This window comes from Protopterus annectens, chromosome 7.part0 (genome assembly GCF_019279795.1).
Source record: "Protopterus annectens isolate FY-2018-M chromosome 7.part0, PAN1.0, whole genome shotgun sequence".
Taxonomy (NCBI): domain Eukaryota; kingdom Metazoa; phylum Chordata; order Ceratodontiformes; family Protopteridae; genus Protopterus; species Protopterus annectens.
Window position 1 is genome coordinate 1,694,730,153 of NC_056739.1, and position 19,603 is coordinate 1,694,749,755.

At 43.4% G+C, this 19,603-nt stretch overlaps 1 protein-coding gene across 2 annotated transcripts in view; it reads left to right on the top strand.

Moving 5' to 3' along the window:
- FANCI (FA complementation group I) overlaps positions 1-19,603 on the top strand; it is a 2,406,750-nt gene that overhangs the window by 1,572,994 nt on the left and 814,153 nt on the right. For both annotated transcript variants that reach the window (XM_044078210.1, XM_044078208.1), the window contains exon 26: positions 14,417-14,505. In XM_044078210.1, the coding sequence (XP_043934145.1) occupies positions 14,417-14,505 (89 nt within the window). The remainder of the gene's footprint in view (positions 1-14,416; positions 14,506-19,603) is intronic.

Consider the following 19,603-nt stretch of genomic DNA (forward strand, 5'->3'; position numbering starts at 1 on the left):
GCCTAGCTCCATATTTGGGGGCTCCTGACAGTTGGGGCAAGAAAAACTGTTGTAATGGCGTTGGCTGCCTGATTTTATACCACTGATGACCTAAAGTCAGTCCTGGAGCGACAGCAGCCGATGCAGAAATACTAAGCCTCTGGTATTCAGGCCGACTGAGGCCCACACACACACACGCCAATCCCTCTGTCATGGAAAAACAAAATTTTAAGTCCTTCTCAATTGATAATACAACCACCAAAGTCATTTTTTTATAGCAAACTGTTAGGGGTGATGGTGCATGATAATCGTATATTTGACCTGCATATACAAAAGTGCGTAAGAAAAACTCTTCAAAAACTAGGGATGCTTAAAAAAGCCAAAAATTTACTCACTGGCTCAACTAAAACTACACTATTCTCCTCCCCACTCTTCTTTATGGCGTTCCCATCCTTACTAACCTTCACGCTTCACAAAAATTAAAACTTGAACAATGCTATAACAAAGTTGCTAAATTTGTGGCACATGCCCCTTTCAGAACCCAACACTTTATAGCACTGAAAAGCCGAAATTGGTTAGAACTGCCATGTCCACTAACATATACACAACGTCCTACCAACTATACAATTATCTAGCATTCATCTGTTAGTCCAGCACTAAAAAACATTCTACACAACTGTGTTCCCAGTCAGTCATTGTGATCCAGTGACCGAAAACTCCTTTCTGACTACAAACCTAGCAAATCTGCTGGGCATTGTCTGGACTAACATGAGGTTATCAAGGCCTAAAACTCCTTACCTGTATTCATCAGGTCTATACCCTCCCTTCCATCTTTCAAAAACCACTCTGAAAGACTTCCTAACTAAAATCTGACTCAGTTCTTGCTCAAAACCAGGGTAAACTGTATGCTTAAATATGAAAATACACCTTTTCATTCTTTATACCTCCATACTCTCCCTTTTTTACTTACTTCCTTACTGCTATCTATAAATATATCAGAAGTCCACTTTCCCTCATTTCATATTGCACTTCCTATTTGTATTAGACTAACTTACCTTTAATTTCTCTAAAAACTGTCTAAAATTTCTCTAAATGTTAAATGATTGTCATATACCTTGTATCGATTTGTAACCAGTGTTTTTTATATTATGTCTAATTTGTTATTATTTAAACTGCAGATGTTTTTGTTTTATTTTTGAAGATTGTAAAATTATTGTTCTTTAAAATGGTTTGTAATAATTTGCAGCTTTTCTCCCTGGGCCTCAGCTGAAAATGGGCTTCTCCACAGTCAGACTTTTGCAGTAATCAAATGTCAGTAAATAAATAATGTTGTATTATAGTTTGTTTCCATTACAGTAGGTGCTACATTATCTTCAAGTTGGTAATGCTTATGTGTTTGGAATATATATGTACTTGGTTGGTATTATATCAAAAGTAAAAAAAAAATCATACTTGGTATGAGGAGACCCCTTCTGTTATCGCAGAATTAATGTTGGTAAGCTTTTGGGGAGAGCTCAGCACAAAAACTTCACCACTACTTATGTCCTTCCCCCATATCACTTAATGCACTGCAGAGCCATTCCTTTCTGTTCTGTTTTGCTCTGAAACATAGATGAGCACTGAGAAATGGCTCAAAGCTTCATATTGGTATGGTAACAGAAAAATGTTTTCAATATTTTAAAGAATTATCTTCTGTTTCTCAGAAGTTGTAAATAATTATGTTGTGTCTTTAAAGCTGTGAATAATTATTTTTTTTTGTTCTAGGACTATTATTCCTGTTCTTCAAAAATGGTATAAATCCCAAAGTCTTTCTGATGTGGAGGTGGATAGGATGATGAGAAAGTTCCCCAGGACACAGATCCAGATGGGGGTCTTGCTGGCTTCCAGCAGATCCGAGAGGCTAAAGCCTTCTTTTCAACTTATCACTCCTTCTTCGATCCAGCCTCCTGTTTGAGTTATCAGATCCAAGGAACCCTAGAGTTGAGCCGTCGGATTCAAAGTTTCTTCTTTCTTCCACTTCGACGACTTCCCTGATCTGATCGACCCCTACCTTCTCTGAGCCTGATCGGTCTCAGAGCCAAATAATCAATGTCTGATCTGAGGGGCAGAACTCGACTCTGAAGCTTTTGAAGCCATCGCTTCTCCTAGACACTTTGGTGCTTGACAGTTCTGCTCTGACTCCTCCTTTGGAGCAGAGAGCTGGGGAGGGCTCGGAATTACCTGCTTCGAGAGCCTCCGCTCTGAGCAGTCTTTCCTTGATCTCTCCTGGTCTTTCTGCCTTTGAGGTGGTGGAAAGGGTTAGCTCTCATCTAAGAGTAGCCTCAGCTCTCTCACCATTGGATCTATTCCTTGTTCTCCATATGAATCCTGTGCCCGAGTCTGTCCATCCTGCCTCTCAGGGACAGCTGGTCGGAATGAGCTTTCATCCAGTTGCCACCTGGGAGCTCCCCACTTCTTCCAATACCTCACCAGAGTATCCCACTGAGGAGGTCCCTCGGAAGACGTCATGCAAAAGGAGGCACTCAAGATTCCCCGCAGGAATCTCTTACAGAAGACACTGATTTCAATGAAGGTGAGGGGTCCCCCAGATTTCCACCTGAGGATGTCTCTTTCAGTGACATTTTAGAAATCCTTAACCAGAAAGGTGTTTATTCTTTCCAAATCCCTTTCCATGAGGAGTTTGTATTTTTGGAACCCTTGTGGTCTGGACCCTCTACATCTTGGGTTAACCGCCTGCAGATGAGCTTATAGACCTAGTCTCTTGTAGGGCATGGAAGGAACTGGACTCCCTGGAACCAATTCCCAAACACCCTGATAAAACTTTGGACATCCCCGCTGATAGTACTGGACTAAAGGGGTTCCTGTAGATGCCATGTTTGTTGCGGAAGCCACCAAAAAGGAGCTAGCTGAGCAGACGTCCTCTGTCCACCCCCTATAACAGAGAGTCTAGGGTGTTGGGCAGGTTTGGGAAGCGAGTGTATGCATCAGCAACATTTTGCCCTGCATTTGGTGAACTACCTGACATGTTTCACTAGATTACAGCGGGTCTTCATAAAGGAACTCTCTAATTCTGCCCCAGGGTCCTTGTCCGCAAAAGAACAGAAGTCTTTTTCCTCACCACTGGCTACCCTACAATCCATTACAAATGCATCCATGAGATTAATCTCGCATACAGGTGAAGGTACCCCATGGGCAGCCAGTTCAAACATAGCCATAAGGAGAAATGCTGGCTGTGATTGTGTAATTTTGCAGAACCTTTCAAGGTGTCATTCATCAATGCTCCATTTGATGGATCTTCCTTTTTGGGCCCACAGTAAAATAGACGCTCTCCCTCAGAGAACAGGATGGAAAGACCTTGTCTGCCATTGGAATCTGCTTTTCTACCCTGCAGAGACCTTTCTGTAGGAATTAACGCAGTGAGAAAAAGATGTAGTTCTGGAAGTCTCGAGGTCCTTTGCAGGAATGGAGATTTCCCCCCAGAGGCAGGGGGAAATGGCTACAATGGTAGACGTTGCCCATTTGGCATAGGGAGTCTGCAGAATGAAGGATCTCCAGATTACTTCTTGGATGGGTCCTTTCGGTGCTCCTAAAAAGTTACCTGGCTGTCCCTCTCTGGAGGTAGTCGGGTGAGCTTATCCTTGGACCTAGACACCTGGATAGCCATCACAAAAGATTCTTGGGTGCACAGGATAATATCCAGAGGATACTTCATTTCCTTTTCCCAACCACTCCTAAAGAAAAGAAAACTTCCTCCCTAATGTTCCACCTAATCAGATGGAGTTCACAGCTATAATCCAAAAGCTGCTAAACAAAAAGAGCCATCCCAGAGATCCCCCTAGACCAGAGAGAATCCTGGATTTACTCAAGGTTTTTTTTAGTGGCAAAGAAAACAGGAGACCTGAGACCTATATTGGATCTCAATTATCTAAATCGCTATGTAAAGAATGCCAAATTCCAGATGGTCACGGTACAGTCCATTATGCCTTTCCGGCAGAAGTACTGGGTGTGTTCAATCGATCTTCAAGATGTGTACTGTCACATCAAAATGAATAGGTACTCTCAAAGATATCTACTCTTCTGGCTGGGAAACAGTTATTATCAGTTCAGAACCCTACCCTTCGATCTCACCACAGCCCCCAAGGTGTTCACCAAATGCATGGCAGTGGTAGCAACTCACATCAGACTGCTTGGATTCAGAATGTTTCCTTAATTGGACGACTGGCTGGCTCCTCACCACACAAACCAGGCGTCTGCTAGTACAGGCCAGAGATTATTTGCTCAAGCTATGTCACTGGCTAAGAATCACTGTCACTATGGACAAATCTCAACTTCAACCAGTCCAAGTCTTGGAGTTCATAGGGGCTCGGTTAGACACTGTCAGTTGTTTAGATCTTTTGCCTTTAAATTGAGTTCTTGCACTGAAGATTCATGTCAGACAAATTCTCTCTTCCTTCTGCTCCAACAGAACTGGTCCTCAAGAGCTCCAGGGTCGATGGCTGCTGCAGTTACTTTAATTCCTACTGCACACCTCCACATGAGAATTATACAGTGGACCCTAGTAGTGCAGTGGTCCTTTCATCAACACTCTTTAAAACATCCAGTAAAACTGTTCATGCTTGCATATAAAGTCTTTTATTTGGTGGATTCAATCTGACGAGATAAGTTGAGGGCATCCTTTTATCCTTCCTCCCCTGAACACCACATTGACTATGAATGCCTCCCAATTGGGGTAGGGGGGCATTACATGGGATGGGACCATTCAATGTACGTGGTCCCCACAAGAGACCAGTTTTCATATCAGTGTCCTAGAGATGAGAGTGGTGCTTCTAGTGTTGCAGGCATTTTAGAGCTTTTTTCCTCTAGGGAATGTTGCAGTTCAGACAGACAACTTTTTAATAGTCTGGTACATCAACAAATGGGGGGGGGCAAGTCCATCCCACTTTGAGAACCAATGGGGGTGTGGCAATGGGTGATCTCATCCTGCCGCTTTCTTGTAGCAACACACATACCAGGGAAATCCAACATTCTAGCAGACAGACTCAGCAGGACCATCCTCATGCCTCATGAATGGTCTCTCAAGTCAGTCTATGGCAGACATGATCTTCCACAGATGGGGGGTCAACCTTGCTGTGACCCATTTGCATTTTCCCTCAACAAATGCAGCAGGGTCTTTGCCGTTATCTCACCTCAGGGACAGTCACCAAAAGATGCTCTAGTTCATGTTTGGCCCTCCGGTCTCCTCTATGCTTATCCCAAAGTTTCTTCCGAAAGCACTTCAGTTGAAGAGCACAATAATCCTCATTGCTCCTTTTTGATCTTGACAGGTATGGCTTCCTTTCCTTTGGTCTCACCTAGTTCATCCTCCTTAGATGTTGGACCCAGGTCCAGATTTCCTATCTCACCTGTCAGAGCAGATTCACCCGAACATTGAAGACCTCTGGTTGACCACATGGTTTCTCCACTTGCAATGATGGCTAGATATTCCAGGCTTTCATCCCCAGTCCAAAAAAACACTGATCTCTCATAAACCTTGACTAGAAATGTTTATAGAAGTAAATGAAAAAGGTTTTCCCTTTGGGCTCAACAGAAAAAAGTTGGATCGTTTTACCGCTCCACTTCCTTCTATTCTTGATTTCCTTGCCACTATTTTTCAAGAGGGGCAAGTTTTTCCACTCTTAAAGTTCAGTTAGCAGCCATCTCCAACTATCACATCAGAGAGAATCCTTCTTTACTGTCATCCAAATTATGCAAGGCCTTCCTAAAGAATACCTTTTTACTCAGACCTCCTGTAAAAGGCCCTACCCATCATGGGACCTCACTATGTTTTTGCAATCTGCAGTATACTCTCCCTTTGAGCCATCAGCTAAAGTAGATTTCAAATTTCTTTCATGGAAGATTGTATTTCTGATAGCTGTAACTTCAGCAGACTAGTATCTAAACTCTAAGCTGTATCTTCCATGCCACCTTATTTGCTTTTCCACAAAGACAAAGAATTACTTTACACACAAACCCTTCATTGTTACCAAAAGTTGCCTCTGAGGGTAACCTCAATCAAGTGATTAATTTGCCAGTGTTGTTCCCCAATTTTGAAAACAAAGGAGAGTTGCACCCTTCATCTTTTGGAAGTACATAGACAACTTTGATTTTTACCTTCACAGAACAAAGGAATTTAGAATAACTGATCAGTTGTTTCCTTTGGTAAAAGCAGGATGGGAAAACTGGTTTCAAAAGTTAACTTGGCTTAATGGATAACAGATTGTATTTCCTATGTTTATTACATGAAAGGCATACATTTTAGAGCAGTTATTATAACTGTAATTGCCTTAATATTGCTACAACTCAAGTGCTCTAGGTTGCACTGCATCTGAATTGTTTGTGTGTTTTAGCTGCTTTTCTGTATATATAGACTTTTCTGTATATGTAGACTAGCTACTTATTCTGTAGAGTTTTAATAGCATTTACTGTTTAGGACTACACACTCATGTGTTAGCCTTTTCTGTGTTTATTTACTGTATTAATGCATTGTTTAGCCTGTTTCAACAAAAAAAAAACTGTCTTGTTTAGCCTGTTTCAACAACAAACAAAAAAATACTATGTTGTTTTCTCGTTTCCCACCTTTCCTAGCCAGTCCATATCCCAGGCTTTGCTTGTCTCAGGACTTTATTTTCTGTGTTCGGAGCTATCCAGACCTTGCTGTGGTACAGGAAAGTCCTACTGCTTACCAGTGGGACTGGTGAACATTGTACTGCCTATCTTAACGCTAGACGAGTAGTTTCCAGCTCTGAAGTTGTAATTTTATTAGTCTTTTTGGGCTGTTTTCTATCCCTTTCAACTTTCTGGCTTAAAAATGCGTGTGTTTGCACATTTTTCGCATCGTGCAGCACTGCGTGGCTACAGTTAAACTATTCCAGGTGCCAGAAAGTGTACTCTTCAAATTTTCCCTGGTTTCTCAGTAGTAGCACTAAAATCTGAACCCCTGTGACTAGCACTTGCTCTAGAACCTGCTGGAAAGCACTAGGAAGCCTGAAACTGATACAAGCACTCAGCTCTCCTTGTCAATAAGGAGAAATTAATCATAGGCACTAAACAGCCTATAATTGCAAAGTACCTTGCAAAGGTAAGGGAAAACAGCTCTTAAACTTTACAAAAAAAGCACCTAAACAGGCATGTCCAAGGGTCAGCTTCCGGTGATTTCTCCTGTCCACCTGGTGAATCTGGGCATACTGGGGCAATGCGGCAACTGCCTCATGTACACAGACAATCCTCTCCTCCTACCACCCAACACTACAACCTGCGAGAGATGCACTTACATAGCCAAACTGGAAGCAAAACTCTCTCCGGCCAAGATTGTGCTAGACAGTCAAGAGGAGAAGGTTAACACCTGCATTACACCTCAAGCAACTCATAGCCCTTCAAAACCCACACCATCAACACCCACACATAGCAACACTAAACCCACATATGCGGAGGCCCTTAACATTAACCTGTCCAAACAACAAGGACCACCGAAGCTGAAACGCAAACAAACACCAGTCACAACCAAAGTGACACATAGCTCACAACACCAGTGTGGCACCCAACATCAACCCCTAAGGCAAGACAATGTACCCAACACTTCAGTCATAGGTGACTCTGTATTCAGGCACACTGTTGTCCCACTCACCAGACTGAACAAGGAGAAAATTACAGTCAGCTGCCTGTCGGGTGCCATGATCCGCCACATAACGCATGCACTCAAGTCACTCCACAACAAGTACAAATATGACTTTGTCATTGTCCATGCTGGAGTGAATGACTTGAGACTGGACTACATGAAAAGAGACATGGAAGAGCTCTTGAATCATGTGACCCAGGCAGGTATGACCCTAGCCCTGAGTAGCATCCTGCCTTCGCCCAGAATGATACCACAGTATAAGGACAAAATGATTGACTTCAACAATTGGCTAAGCTTCTGGTGTCATTCAAAGGGGATCCAGTATTTGTCTGCCTGGGAAGACATGATCAACAAACCACGATGCTTTGCCAGAGATGGTCTGCACCTGTCACCCCTGGGATTCAGGTTGCTGGCTAAAGCTCTTGCCACCCCTATAGTGCCTTTTTTAGGCAAGGTCAAAGGATAAAACCACCACCGTAACGGATACAAGCGTGCAAAATCTGAAGGTAATGCTACTCAATGCTAGAAGTCTAAACCTCAAAATGCACTCTCTCGAGGCACTCCTAAAAATGGAGAACATCAATATCTGTGCAGTAACTGAGACCTGGTTCAAGGCTCCAGAGAGCACCCCTGCAATACCAGGCTACAATTCTTACCACACTTTTCGGCCACAAAACCAAGACTGAAACACTAAAGGTGGAGGAGTGTCCATATTCACCAAGGATATTCACACTTCCGGGCTAGTTGCCCAACATAGTGCATCTGAAATTCTCCAGGTGCAACTAACACTAGGTAAGACTGCAATCCAAATTTTAGCTTGCTACAGATACCCCACCATGCCCCAAGATTCTCACTACACCTTTCTAAACATACTGGAAAATATTAAGATACAACCAGACACTCTAATACTCGGTGATTTCAACTACCCTGCCATTAACTGGGAAAACTACTCAGGTACCAACTCCTTTTCCCAACGGTTCTTGCAATTCATAAATTCCAATGCCCTGGATCAACTAATCCATAGTCCCACCAGGGGCTCCAATATCCTAGACCTGGTCATTACCAACATGGGAGATAGATGCTCCACACCAGTGGTCACCCCCTCACTGGTCAGGTCTGACCATAAGCAAATCACCCTTGACATCCACATCCCACCCCCACCCCCCAGTAAGGAAACCTCCTTAAAAAACTTCTCCAAAGCCAAATTCATGCTACTGAAGTCAGAAGTGACGAACTTCACGACACCCACCCAGACGGGATCTGGAAGTTCGATTGCAGAATCCTACACTAAGGCACTGTCTGAACACATCCACTCGTGCATGAATCGTGCCATCCCAAAATACTACCAAGATGCTCTTCTCCAAAAAAAGGATGCCAATCTGGTGGTCCCCTGCTTATAAACAAACTATGCAACAGAAGGAAGAAACTGTTGCAGAAAAGAGGAAAATCCCAGGATGCAAAAAACTCCCTCATCGGCCTCAGTAAGAAGCTGAGATCCCTCATAAAATCCTCAAAAGCTAGTTATGAAAATAAAATTGCCAAAGATTCCAAAGACAACCACAAGACATTCTATAGTTATGTCAAGACTCTAGATGGCAATGCTCAGATCTGCTCTGAGCTACAACAGAATGGCATTAAATATACTAATCCCAAGGATATTGCCAATATCCTGGCAGATCGATTTAGTGCCAACTTCACCCCCCTCTCACCCCCTGAAGGACCCATCTCAATTCCAAAAGATTGTCAAATTCCGGTAATCACGACCACACAGCTAAGAGTACAGCATCCACGGGACCAGATGACATCCTAGGCTCTGTACTACATGAACTACAAAATTAACTGGCACCTCACCTAAGTGTCATGTTTAATCATAGCCTCACCTCAGGCTTTGTGCCCACTGAGTGGTGCACAGCTACAGCTATCCCGCTCCACAAGGGAGAATCTGCATTGGATCCCGGGAACTACCATCCCATCAGTCTGACAAGCCTGATCTGCAAGGGCATGGAGCACATTATCATGGAACTTATAAACAAAGACATTGGCAACCTTCAAACACTGGACCCCACCCAGTTTGGGTTTGTGAAGGGCCGATCTTGTCTCCTGAATCTGATTGACTTCTTCGAATCAGTCTCCAGAGCTGTGGATGAGGGTAAGGTAGTCCACACAGCCTATCTGGACTTTGCCAAGGCCTTCGACACAATCCCCCACTCTGGAATCCTAGATAAACTTACTAAGCTGGGCATAAATCCCTACGTCACTCGATGGGTTGCCAACTGGCTTACCGACAGAACCCAGACTGTAAAAGTAGTCGACTCCAAATCCAGTTCCAGACAAGTGACAAGTGGAGTACCTCAGGGTTCAGTCCTGGGGCCACTTTTGTTTGGCATCTGCTTCTCTGAAGTACAGGCCAACACTAAGGGACTCTGGCTAACAAAGTTCGCAGATGACTGCAAACTGGGAGCCATTATTGAATCCCCAAATGATGTGGATATTCTACAAAAGGGCCTTACAGAAACAGATGCCTGGTGCCAGAGCCATGGGCTCAAGCTTAATGCCAAGAAATGTATAGTTATCCCTTTTGGAAAAAAATGTGTTCCCATGAATTACCACATAGGTGGCAGGACACTAAACATCGAAAGTGTGAGGAGAGACTTAGGGACACAGGTAGGCAGAGGTCTCACTTTCGATAACCACATTGCCACAACAGTCAGGAAATCCTATGTGGCACACCTCATCACTAAGGGCTTTTCATCCAGAAAAAAGGTCATTGTTCCACTGTACTCATCCCTCATTAAATCCATTATAGAGTATAATGCCCCATTTGGTATGTACCTCACAAGACATCTGCAACAGCTGGAACGGCCACAGAAATACCTCACTAAAAGAATCACAGGCCTAAAGCAGATGCCATATGCTGACCGTCTAAAAAAAACTCCAGCTATACTCTGTGGCATATTGCCTACTCCGAGGTGATCTCTGCTTAACATACAAGGCCATGTCAAACCCTGAGCTGTTGGACATGCTGCACTTAAAGAAATCCCAATCCCTCAGAGCCACATGCTCCAGGGATCTAAACCTTGTCATCACAATGAACAAAACATGCAGTAGGGATAGGTTCCTGACCCAGAGACTCCCCATACTCTGGAATAGACTGCCCATCCATGTCAAGCAGAGCGCCTCATTGGCCCTCTTAAAAAGGAACCTTGATTGGATGGGAGATTCACCCCAGGGATCATGTCAGTCGCCCTGCTAGACAGGGGTCCAGAGAAGTAAATATTGTGAGAAGAAATATCCAGGGAATTGTTATGGCTAGGCTTGCATAGGCCCTAGGGCCGATAGCCTAGTACCACTCTGTGAACATTTTCCAAAGCATACAAAGGCATATTCCACCAGATCAATGTCTACCTCTGCTGCATTTTGGATTAGGGCTTCTACTGATATTTGTGCAGCTGCTACATGGTCTAATACCCATACTTTCGTTGCTGATTACAAATTGGGCATCATCTCCAGAAACAGGCGTGCCTTTGGTTCTGTGGTTCTGCTGAGCATCCTTCCATGAAGTCCACCCAAGGTTACCGTAGCTGGGAGCTCTGTCCCATATGTTGAGGAACAAATGAAAATGACAACATCAGATAAAGAAGTTATGTACTCACCATAATGTTCCATCTGTGTTGTCCATTTTCATTCTTCCTCAACTTCCCTCCCTCCTTCCCCCTGTCAATATCTTTTGGACAGACCTAACAGATTGGTCGATAGGAGCAATAGTTCCTGTTTGAGCTTCTGATCTTTCAGCTATCGCTGTTCTGTCATTGGATTGTTATAGTATCTTTTGATAATAATACATATAATAGCAGCAAACTCAATCTGAGGTATTGCAGTAGTCAGGGGCATTATGGGTAAGGGAGGAGCTCAAGAGTCAGGTCCTAGAATCTATAGAACGTGTCCGAGTTGGATCCAAACCCCATACTTGGAGGAAGAATAACAATGGACAACACCGATTGAACATTGTGGTGAGTACATAACTTTTTTTCATCTCAATCTTGAGACATCATCCCTTTTTCCTTCTCACAGAATCATAGTTCAAGGTTTTGTGATAGACACATCTCTTATGATGACTTGTATTCCTCCAGAAAAGACCACTTTTATCACCACCAGTAATCACTGCAGTTTTCTCATAAAATTATGATTTCTGCAAGGGGGAGTATCTCAAGATTTTGGGATACATGGCATCCACCATTATGATGGTTCCTCTAGCCAGATTTTACATGAAAAAAAATATTTTTTTCTTTTCTCAAATCAGTGTGGATTCAAATCAGCATAAGCAGCCTTTATCTTTTCACATTCAAGTACTCTATTTCATTAGGAAAGAACACCTGTGGTGGGCAGAACAACTTGTACTGTACTGTATCCAGGTTTTCCAATTTCTCCTGCATCCCCATCCCAGATTTTAATCACAGATGCTTCAGATTTTGTCTGTGGGTGGGTGGAATCCAAGGAAATCAGAAGTACTGGGACTATGAGACCATCATGTCAAGAATATAAATTAAGTCCCTGATTAATGGGTTAAAGACCTTAAACGATTTATGGACTCCAGGATCATTTCAGGCTATTGCAGACAGCACTACATTGATGTGCTACATGGTTTGCCTTCATGTGTGCGTATTGCACAAGGGAGAACAGCAATTGTCCAAAAGGCAGTTTGCAAAGTTTGCAAACGCCGAACGGAAAAAGAATCGAATGTGCAATGAGTGAATGTACATTGACATTTGCTCATTGCACATTCGGCATTTTGGGGCAGATTGCACTATAGTGAGGATAAGGATATGGTCCCTTTCCCCACTGTAGTCCGATCTCTGAGTTAGAATATTAAAGTAGGAGGGGTGTGGGGGGCTTACCCCCCCCGCTTTAAACTTCATTACATTTTTTTACGGCATTTATTTTCGAAAATCGGCGAATCTGCTTTTCGATTTGTTGATTTTCGAACATTTCAGACTGTTGCTGTTTTCATTTTCGTGGTTACAATTCGCTCATATGAGCAATCACACCACTGTGATTCGGCTTTGTAAAGGTAAACCGTGCTACATATATGTGTTTTATATAAAAGGGAGGACTGCCCCCTGCCCCCTATGCAGACTAGCCATATTGGTGTCAGAGCTTGCAGCTCAGCACATTTTATCCACTCAGGGTACTTACATTCCATCAGAGCAGAACACTATGGCAGGCGCACTGATCACATCCAGGGCAGACCCCCCACAAATGGAACAGATTTTTTAGTTAGCACTGCAAGAAGAACCAGAATCTAAACAAAACAGAAGCACCACTGGTTATCCACTGTCTGTGTGAATTGTACAGTACAGGCCTTTTTTATTCTTTTGGCCATTTCTACTCGTCTGCTTTATATCCCAGTTCTTCCTTATCACTAGTTAATTGGTTTCTGATGGGGGTTTGCAGATTTGGCCACGAGGAAAACAAGCGGCTCTTCCATGGGATCTTAACAATGTTTTAGAATGGCCCACTTTACTACCCTTTGAACCTGCTAATTTATCAGATTTTAAATTCTTGATAAGTAAAACTGTTGTATATACTGCACTAATATTGGCTTTGTGAGTATTTTAGTTGTAAGACTTGATGATGAACCGACCGTTCCTATTTAATTGAGACAAGAATTCATGTTTCCTTAATGCCAAAAGTTTCAAAATGTATCCAGTATACATTCATTTATTTCCTGCACGATGTAGAGCAACCAGAACTCTGTAGAATATTGATGAAAATACTATATTGTATATACCTATCTTGTAACTATGTTTATTTTTCTGAAAAGGTAACTTGTTTTTCTTGTGAGAACTGTCTGAAATTCTCTTAATTTATATGTACTATGATGGAGATTTTCTCCCCTGGCTCCGTTGAAAATGGGCTCTTCCCAGTTAGACTTTCTGGTCAGCACTCCATTATACCGTAGTAATCTGTGCTTAACCCTAAACCTGCACCCTGCCCCTAACCCTAATGTGCGTCTTACTTTAAAAAAAACTCTTTCCATAATACTACAACTACAAAAGACAACTTGGACACACACACACACACACACACACACACACACACACACACACACACACACACACACACACACACACACACACACACACACACAGATACACATACACATACAAACACACACCCTTCCACATCTACTCCTTACCTAACCCTAAAACACACAGACATATGCACATTAAATGCAACTCCTTACCTAATCCCTAAAACACACAGTCACACAAAAACACCCTGCTCAAACACATATTTGTCGACCAACCACAACTTGCCCACACCAGCATTCACGCAAATGCTGCATCTCTCAATAACACCACCTGACTAGCATTGCACAAGTGCTTCACCCAACTTAAATGTAATCATATATATGTGTACACACACAGACATATGTTGATATATATATATATATATATATATATATATATATATATATATACACACACACACACACACACACACATGTGTATAATAGATATGTATTTACACATGTGAGTATATATGCCAGTAGATCTTTGGAATGTGAGAGGAAGCAACCTTGAATAAAATGCACGTGATTATTGTGAGCACTTGTTGACTACTCAGATACGGTACCCCAACTGGTATATGTATTTCTGCTGTTAAAACTGAAAGAATATATAATTGTTATATATTGTTTTTACTCATTTAAAACCAAATGCAGCAGAGAAATAATTACAGAAAACAAGCTTTCTAAACTAAGTGGTATATGTTAATTTTCAGATTTGGCACACAACGAGGAGGAGGAGGAAGATGAAGAGGAAAATGTTAATGTGACAGAGAAGACTGCTTTCCACATCCGACAGTTTCAGGTAGGGACAGAACTGTGTTTCTAAATGCATGATAAATGACCCCAAATGTCTAATGTACCCTTAGATGTTCTTCATGTTTCGCTGTTGCGGTCATCACACTTGGGTTATCTGCCTGCAGGTAGTCCTCAGTCGGCCCGAATACCGAAGTCTTGGGATTTCTACGTCGGATGCTGTCACTCCTTCCATCATGTCAGGTCGTCATCTATAAAACATGCAGCTGACACCATTACATCAGCTTTTCTTGCCGAGCAGAGCCCGAAGCAGAAGCAGTTTGCAAGTGCCAGTCGATCGCTACCTGAAATTTTCATTATTCGAGTTTCAGACCTGAAGTCTTCTAAAAACTAAGTACCCCATCGGGGATCCTTTTTTCTTGCTCTAACCGATGTCAGAAAAAGTTAACTGTCTTGCCTGTGGAAAGCAAATACCTCACAGAGATTTTCATTCTTAATGCGTCACCTGTTTAGGCCCAGACCACGACGTCCCTCTCTGTTGGTTTTGTGCCCTATTCAACACCCAAACTATTCGTCGGGCTATCTTTGTCGCTAAATTCTTACGCTCTTGTTCTCAGTGTTCCTAAATGGCTTTAATAAGCCATCCGACTACCGAGCTTCCGAAAAAACGTAAGAATAAAGACAGAGACAGACCGCATAGGTCCAAAACTGCCAACGACACTTCCATTAAGCTAGTCGCCAGTACGCCGTTACTCAGTGAGGCGCTTTTGCAGCCCCTGATACCGGCTTCTACAGATTCGCAGGCCTCTACTGAGAACCATTCGGATTCCAGTATCCTGCGAGATGCTTCTTCAACTATGGAACCTGCAGATGTCTTTACCTTGGATAGGTCCGGAGCCGCTGTGCAGGCTTCAGAGTGTGTTTTCAGACTTTCAGATGTTCGTATTAAACCGACTACTTCGTTTCAGACTAAAACTACCCAATTTCTCAGGCCTAGAGCTCGCACTACACCTAGGAAACCGATGACCAAAGTGCATTCTGAAGCTCCCATGCCTCAGAAACAAATGCTTAGAATGGCTGAAGACCTCATTACTTTAATTAGGGAAGCCAACCTTCCCCCTCTAAAAGACAAAGAATTGATTTTCCTTCTGATTCTTCAGATCATGAGTCAGATGACTCTGACCCCTCAGATTACCAGGACATAGCCTTATCTACCTATGAGGATTCTGATGCAGAGGATTCCATTCCCTCTGCCTCCCCACCAGAAGATTTGTCTTACGGTGAAACCCTGCATACCCACAGAGTGCATTTCTGCTGGGAGTGCCAGGACTACCCACAGTCCAAAAACAGACTCAGTGAATTTTTAAACTTGCCTCTACACAGGCCCCTAGCTATCCCCCCTATTCTGGAAATTGTAGATGATGTCTTCATGAAATCCAGTCTTACCCCTGATACTTTGGGGCCAGCTCCTAGAAAACCTGACAGGTAGTACAGAGTACCTGAATATCACAAATTTCTATTTAAGAATCCTACTGCGCATCCAGAGACCATTTCCCAGGGACCTAAAGGCATTAAGGCTAGTACAGCCAAAAACCCTACCCCTTCGGACAGGGATTCTAGGGCTTTAGACAGATGGGGGAAGAAGATATACACCTCTGCTACTCTTGCCATCAGGGCTTTAAATTGCCAGTTTCACATGTTGAAGTACCATCAACATATTATGGAACTAATTAAACAAAAAATGATGTTGATTCCTGATTGTGCAGAACATAAAGATTTACAAGAGTTAATGCATTCTGCAAACCAAGTTGGAAAACATACTTTGCAGTGTGGTTTTGATGCTTTAGAAGCATCTTACAGGGCTGCTGTCACTGGGTCTGTTCTTAGAAGGCATGCTTGGCTAAAGGAACAAATCTTGCCAGAACGTGTTAAAGCAAAATTACTAGATGCTGCATTACACCAAGAATGTTTGGCACTAAAGCAGAAGAAGTTCTTAAAAAGATGGAGGAAAAGGCTAAATCTATGCAAACTGGTTAAGATTTCCTACAGGTACAGCCACCTATATTCAGTAGGCATTGGCCTTCAAAAAACTGGTCCTTTCCAGTCCCTCCCAGACCTTCTCGGTCCAAACCCAGGGGCAGCAGACCACCAAGACTACAGTCTCAGGGTATGCACATATCTAAACAGTGGAGTGCTCCCACCTCACAAACAGGGAATGGCAAGCCACCCTCCTATGGAAAAAGTTCACAGTGACTTATCCTTCATCCTTCCCAGCCTTGCCCAAGCACTCGCACCCCTAGAAGGAAAATTCAACCTGCATGCAAAAAACTGGGAGTTACATTACCCAGGCCAGATGGGTCTTAAACATTGTATCCCAGGGATACAGATTCTACTTTCACTCGCTGCCAACCCCAAGCGGATTGCTAGACCTCCCCCCAAACCAATGGGCAGAGGCCCAAAAGCAAGTACTTTCTCTTCTCAGTATCAAGGCTATTCAGCCTGTTCCAACAGAGCAAAGGGGGACAGGGTTTTTACTCCAGACTGTTTCTGATGCCCTGAAAAGAAAACTCTTGGCGCCCTATCCTGGATCTGTCAATTCTCAACACCTGCATGGTGGTTCCAAAATTCAAAATGCTTACTCTCCAACAGCTTCATCCTATGCTAGCCAAGGACTCCTGGCTGGTCACCCTAGATTTAAAGAAAGCTTATCTGCACAGCACCATAAGGGAATCTTGCAGGAAATATCTACATTTCAGGCTAGGCTCTATATGCACTATCAGTTCTCTGCACTTCCCTTTGGCTTATCTACTGCGCCCAGGGTATTCACAAAATGTCTGGCACCAGCCATTGCATACTGCAGGCAGAAAAATATTCAAATTTACCCATACTTGGACGATTGCCTGATTTAGACGGACACTCAGGAATTGCTACTTCAGCACCTGACATTTGTAAAGAGACTTCTAACTTCTTTGGGATATACCATCAACGAAAAGAAATCGAATCTGGTACCTAGCCAAAAAATTGAATTCCTAGGAGTAAGCTATAACGCAACTTCCCATATGGCATTTTTCACTCCAGAAAAACAGGTCTATTTGACAAGCTACTTCAAACTACTGGCCATCCAAACCCAGCTATCTGCAAGAAAAATACTGCAAGCTCTGAGGTTCATGGCCTCTTGCATTCTCCTAATTCCATATGCAAGACTGCATATGAGGAAACTTCAGTGGTACTTAAAAAGTCTCTGGTGTCTACATTCTCAGGACCTGGAAACAATTATTCCAATCATTCCTTGCCTAAGGACAGAGTTCCTTTGGCGGGCAGAGGCCTGCTACCACAATAAGGGACTCCCTTTCACTCAACCCCCCCCCCCCCACCGCCCAAACCCTGATAACAGACTCATCAGACTATGCGTAGGGGGCTCACATGGCAGGCAAAAGCATTCAAGGCAAATGGAGCCCAAGACAAATCCACCTGCATATGAATCTAAAAGAAATGTTAGATATACAGAATGCACTGACAGCCTTCAAATACCTTATCCTTCTAGGACAACTTTTGATAAAGACAGACAACACCACAGTTATGTGGTACATAAACAAGCAGAGGGGAATGCATTCCTATTCACTGTGCAGGTTAGCCATGCCTCTATGGAACACAGCTCTGAGAAATCAAGTGCACCTGCAAGCTCAATTCCTGACAGGCAAACTAAATTCACTGGCAGACGACAAGCAGAAATTTAATGGACCCACACAAGTGGAAACTGGAACCCAAATTATTCAAGCTTCTGATCCACAGGTGGGGGGCACCCAGAGATGGACCTCTTTGCCTCCCCCCAGAACCGTCACTTGAGCAAATTTTGCACCAGAACTCCCCACAGCCAAGCATGGAAAGTGGATGCCCTATCCTTTACATGGGAAAACCTCTCAATCTGTGCCTTTCCCCCTCTGCCCCTCCTCTCGAAAGTACTGCTCAAGATCAAGCAGGATAAGCCAAGGACAATCCTGATTGCCCTAGACTGGCCACGCCAGCACTGGTACCCACTTGTACACAGTCTTACAATAGTGCCACCCTGGCACCTGCCTCAGACCCCTTCCCTGCTGTCCCAGCAGGAGGGCCAGATTTTGCATCCTCAGCTGCAAACCCTGAATCAAGCAGCCTGGCTCATCCCCTGAATACATCACCAGCGACCCCCCGCAAACAGGTGATGGATGTCATCCTTGAGGCCAGGAGGCCTAGTACTAGGAAATCCTACTCAGAAAAGTGAAAAAGATACTGTTCTTGGAGCCAGTCTCAGGGAAAGGACACAACCATGCCCACCTTAACTCAAATCCTAGATTATCTAGTAGAAGTGCTCCACAAAGGCCTATCCTTCTCTTCAATTAAGATTCATGCCTCTGCCATCTCAGCTCATTACAATACTGGAGCCACCTCTCTTCTCTCACCATCTGGTCAAACAGTTCCTGAGAAGAGCTAACAATTTAAGACCCCCGATGAGAGCTCCCACTCCAGTCTGGGACCTTAACTTTGTACTAGAGAAGGTCACCCCCCCCCCTTTGGGCCTGCTGCTACAATAGAGTTAACATTCCTCTCTTGGAAAACAGCCTTACTTCTACCCTTCAATTCAGCAAGAAGAGTGTCCACCAATTCCCCTGATATCCAAATTCTTACAGAAAGCAAAGTCGCTGGGATGGACAATCATCCTCATAGCCCCTCATTGGCCTCGGCAGATTTGGTTCCCGTTTCTTTACCATCATATTCTGGAAGATCCATGGATCCTGGACCCAGTTCCGGACTTGATACATCCGTCAGGGGATCTTCACCCATCATTGCAGACACTTTAGCTAACTGCTTGACTGCTCCAATTCCCCGCATAGCCAGACTCTATAATCTTTCCCATGACACTAGCCAGATTTTGTTGGCTTCCCACAAACCTTCCACCAGAAAATTGTATCGTAGTAAGTGGAAGAGATTTTCCATTTGGGCTTCTTCCCACAACATAGACCCTTATCAAGCCACATTGTCTTCTATCTTACAATTCTTGACAGAAATCTTCAACAAAGGAGCAGCGGCAGCTACGGTAAGAGTACAATTAGCTTCTATATCTAATTTCCATCTAGGAATTGATGGTTTGAATATTATGGTTCACCAAT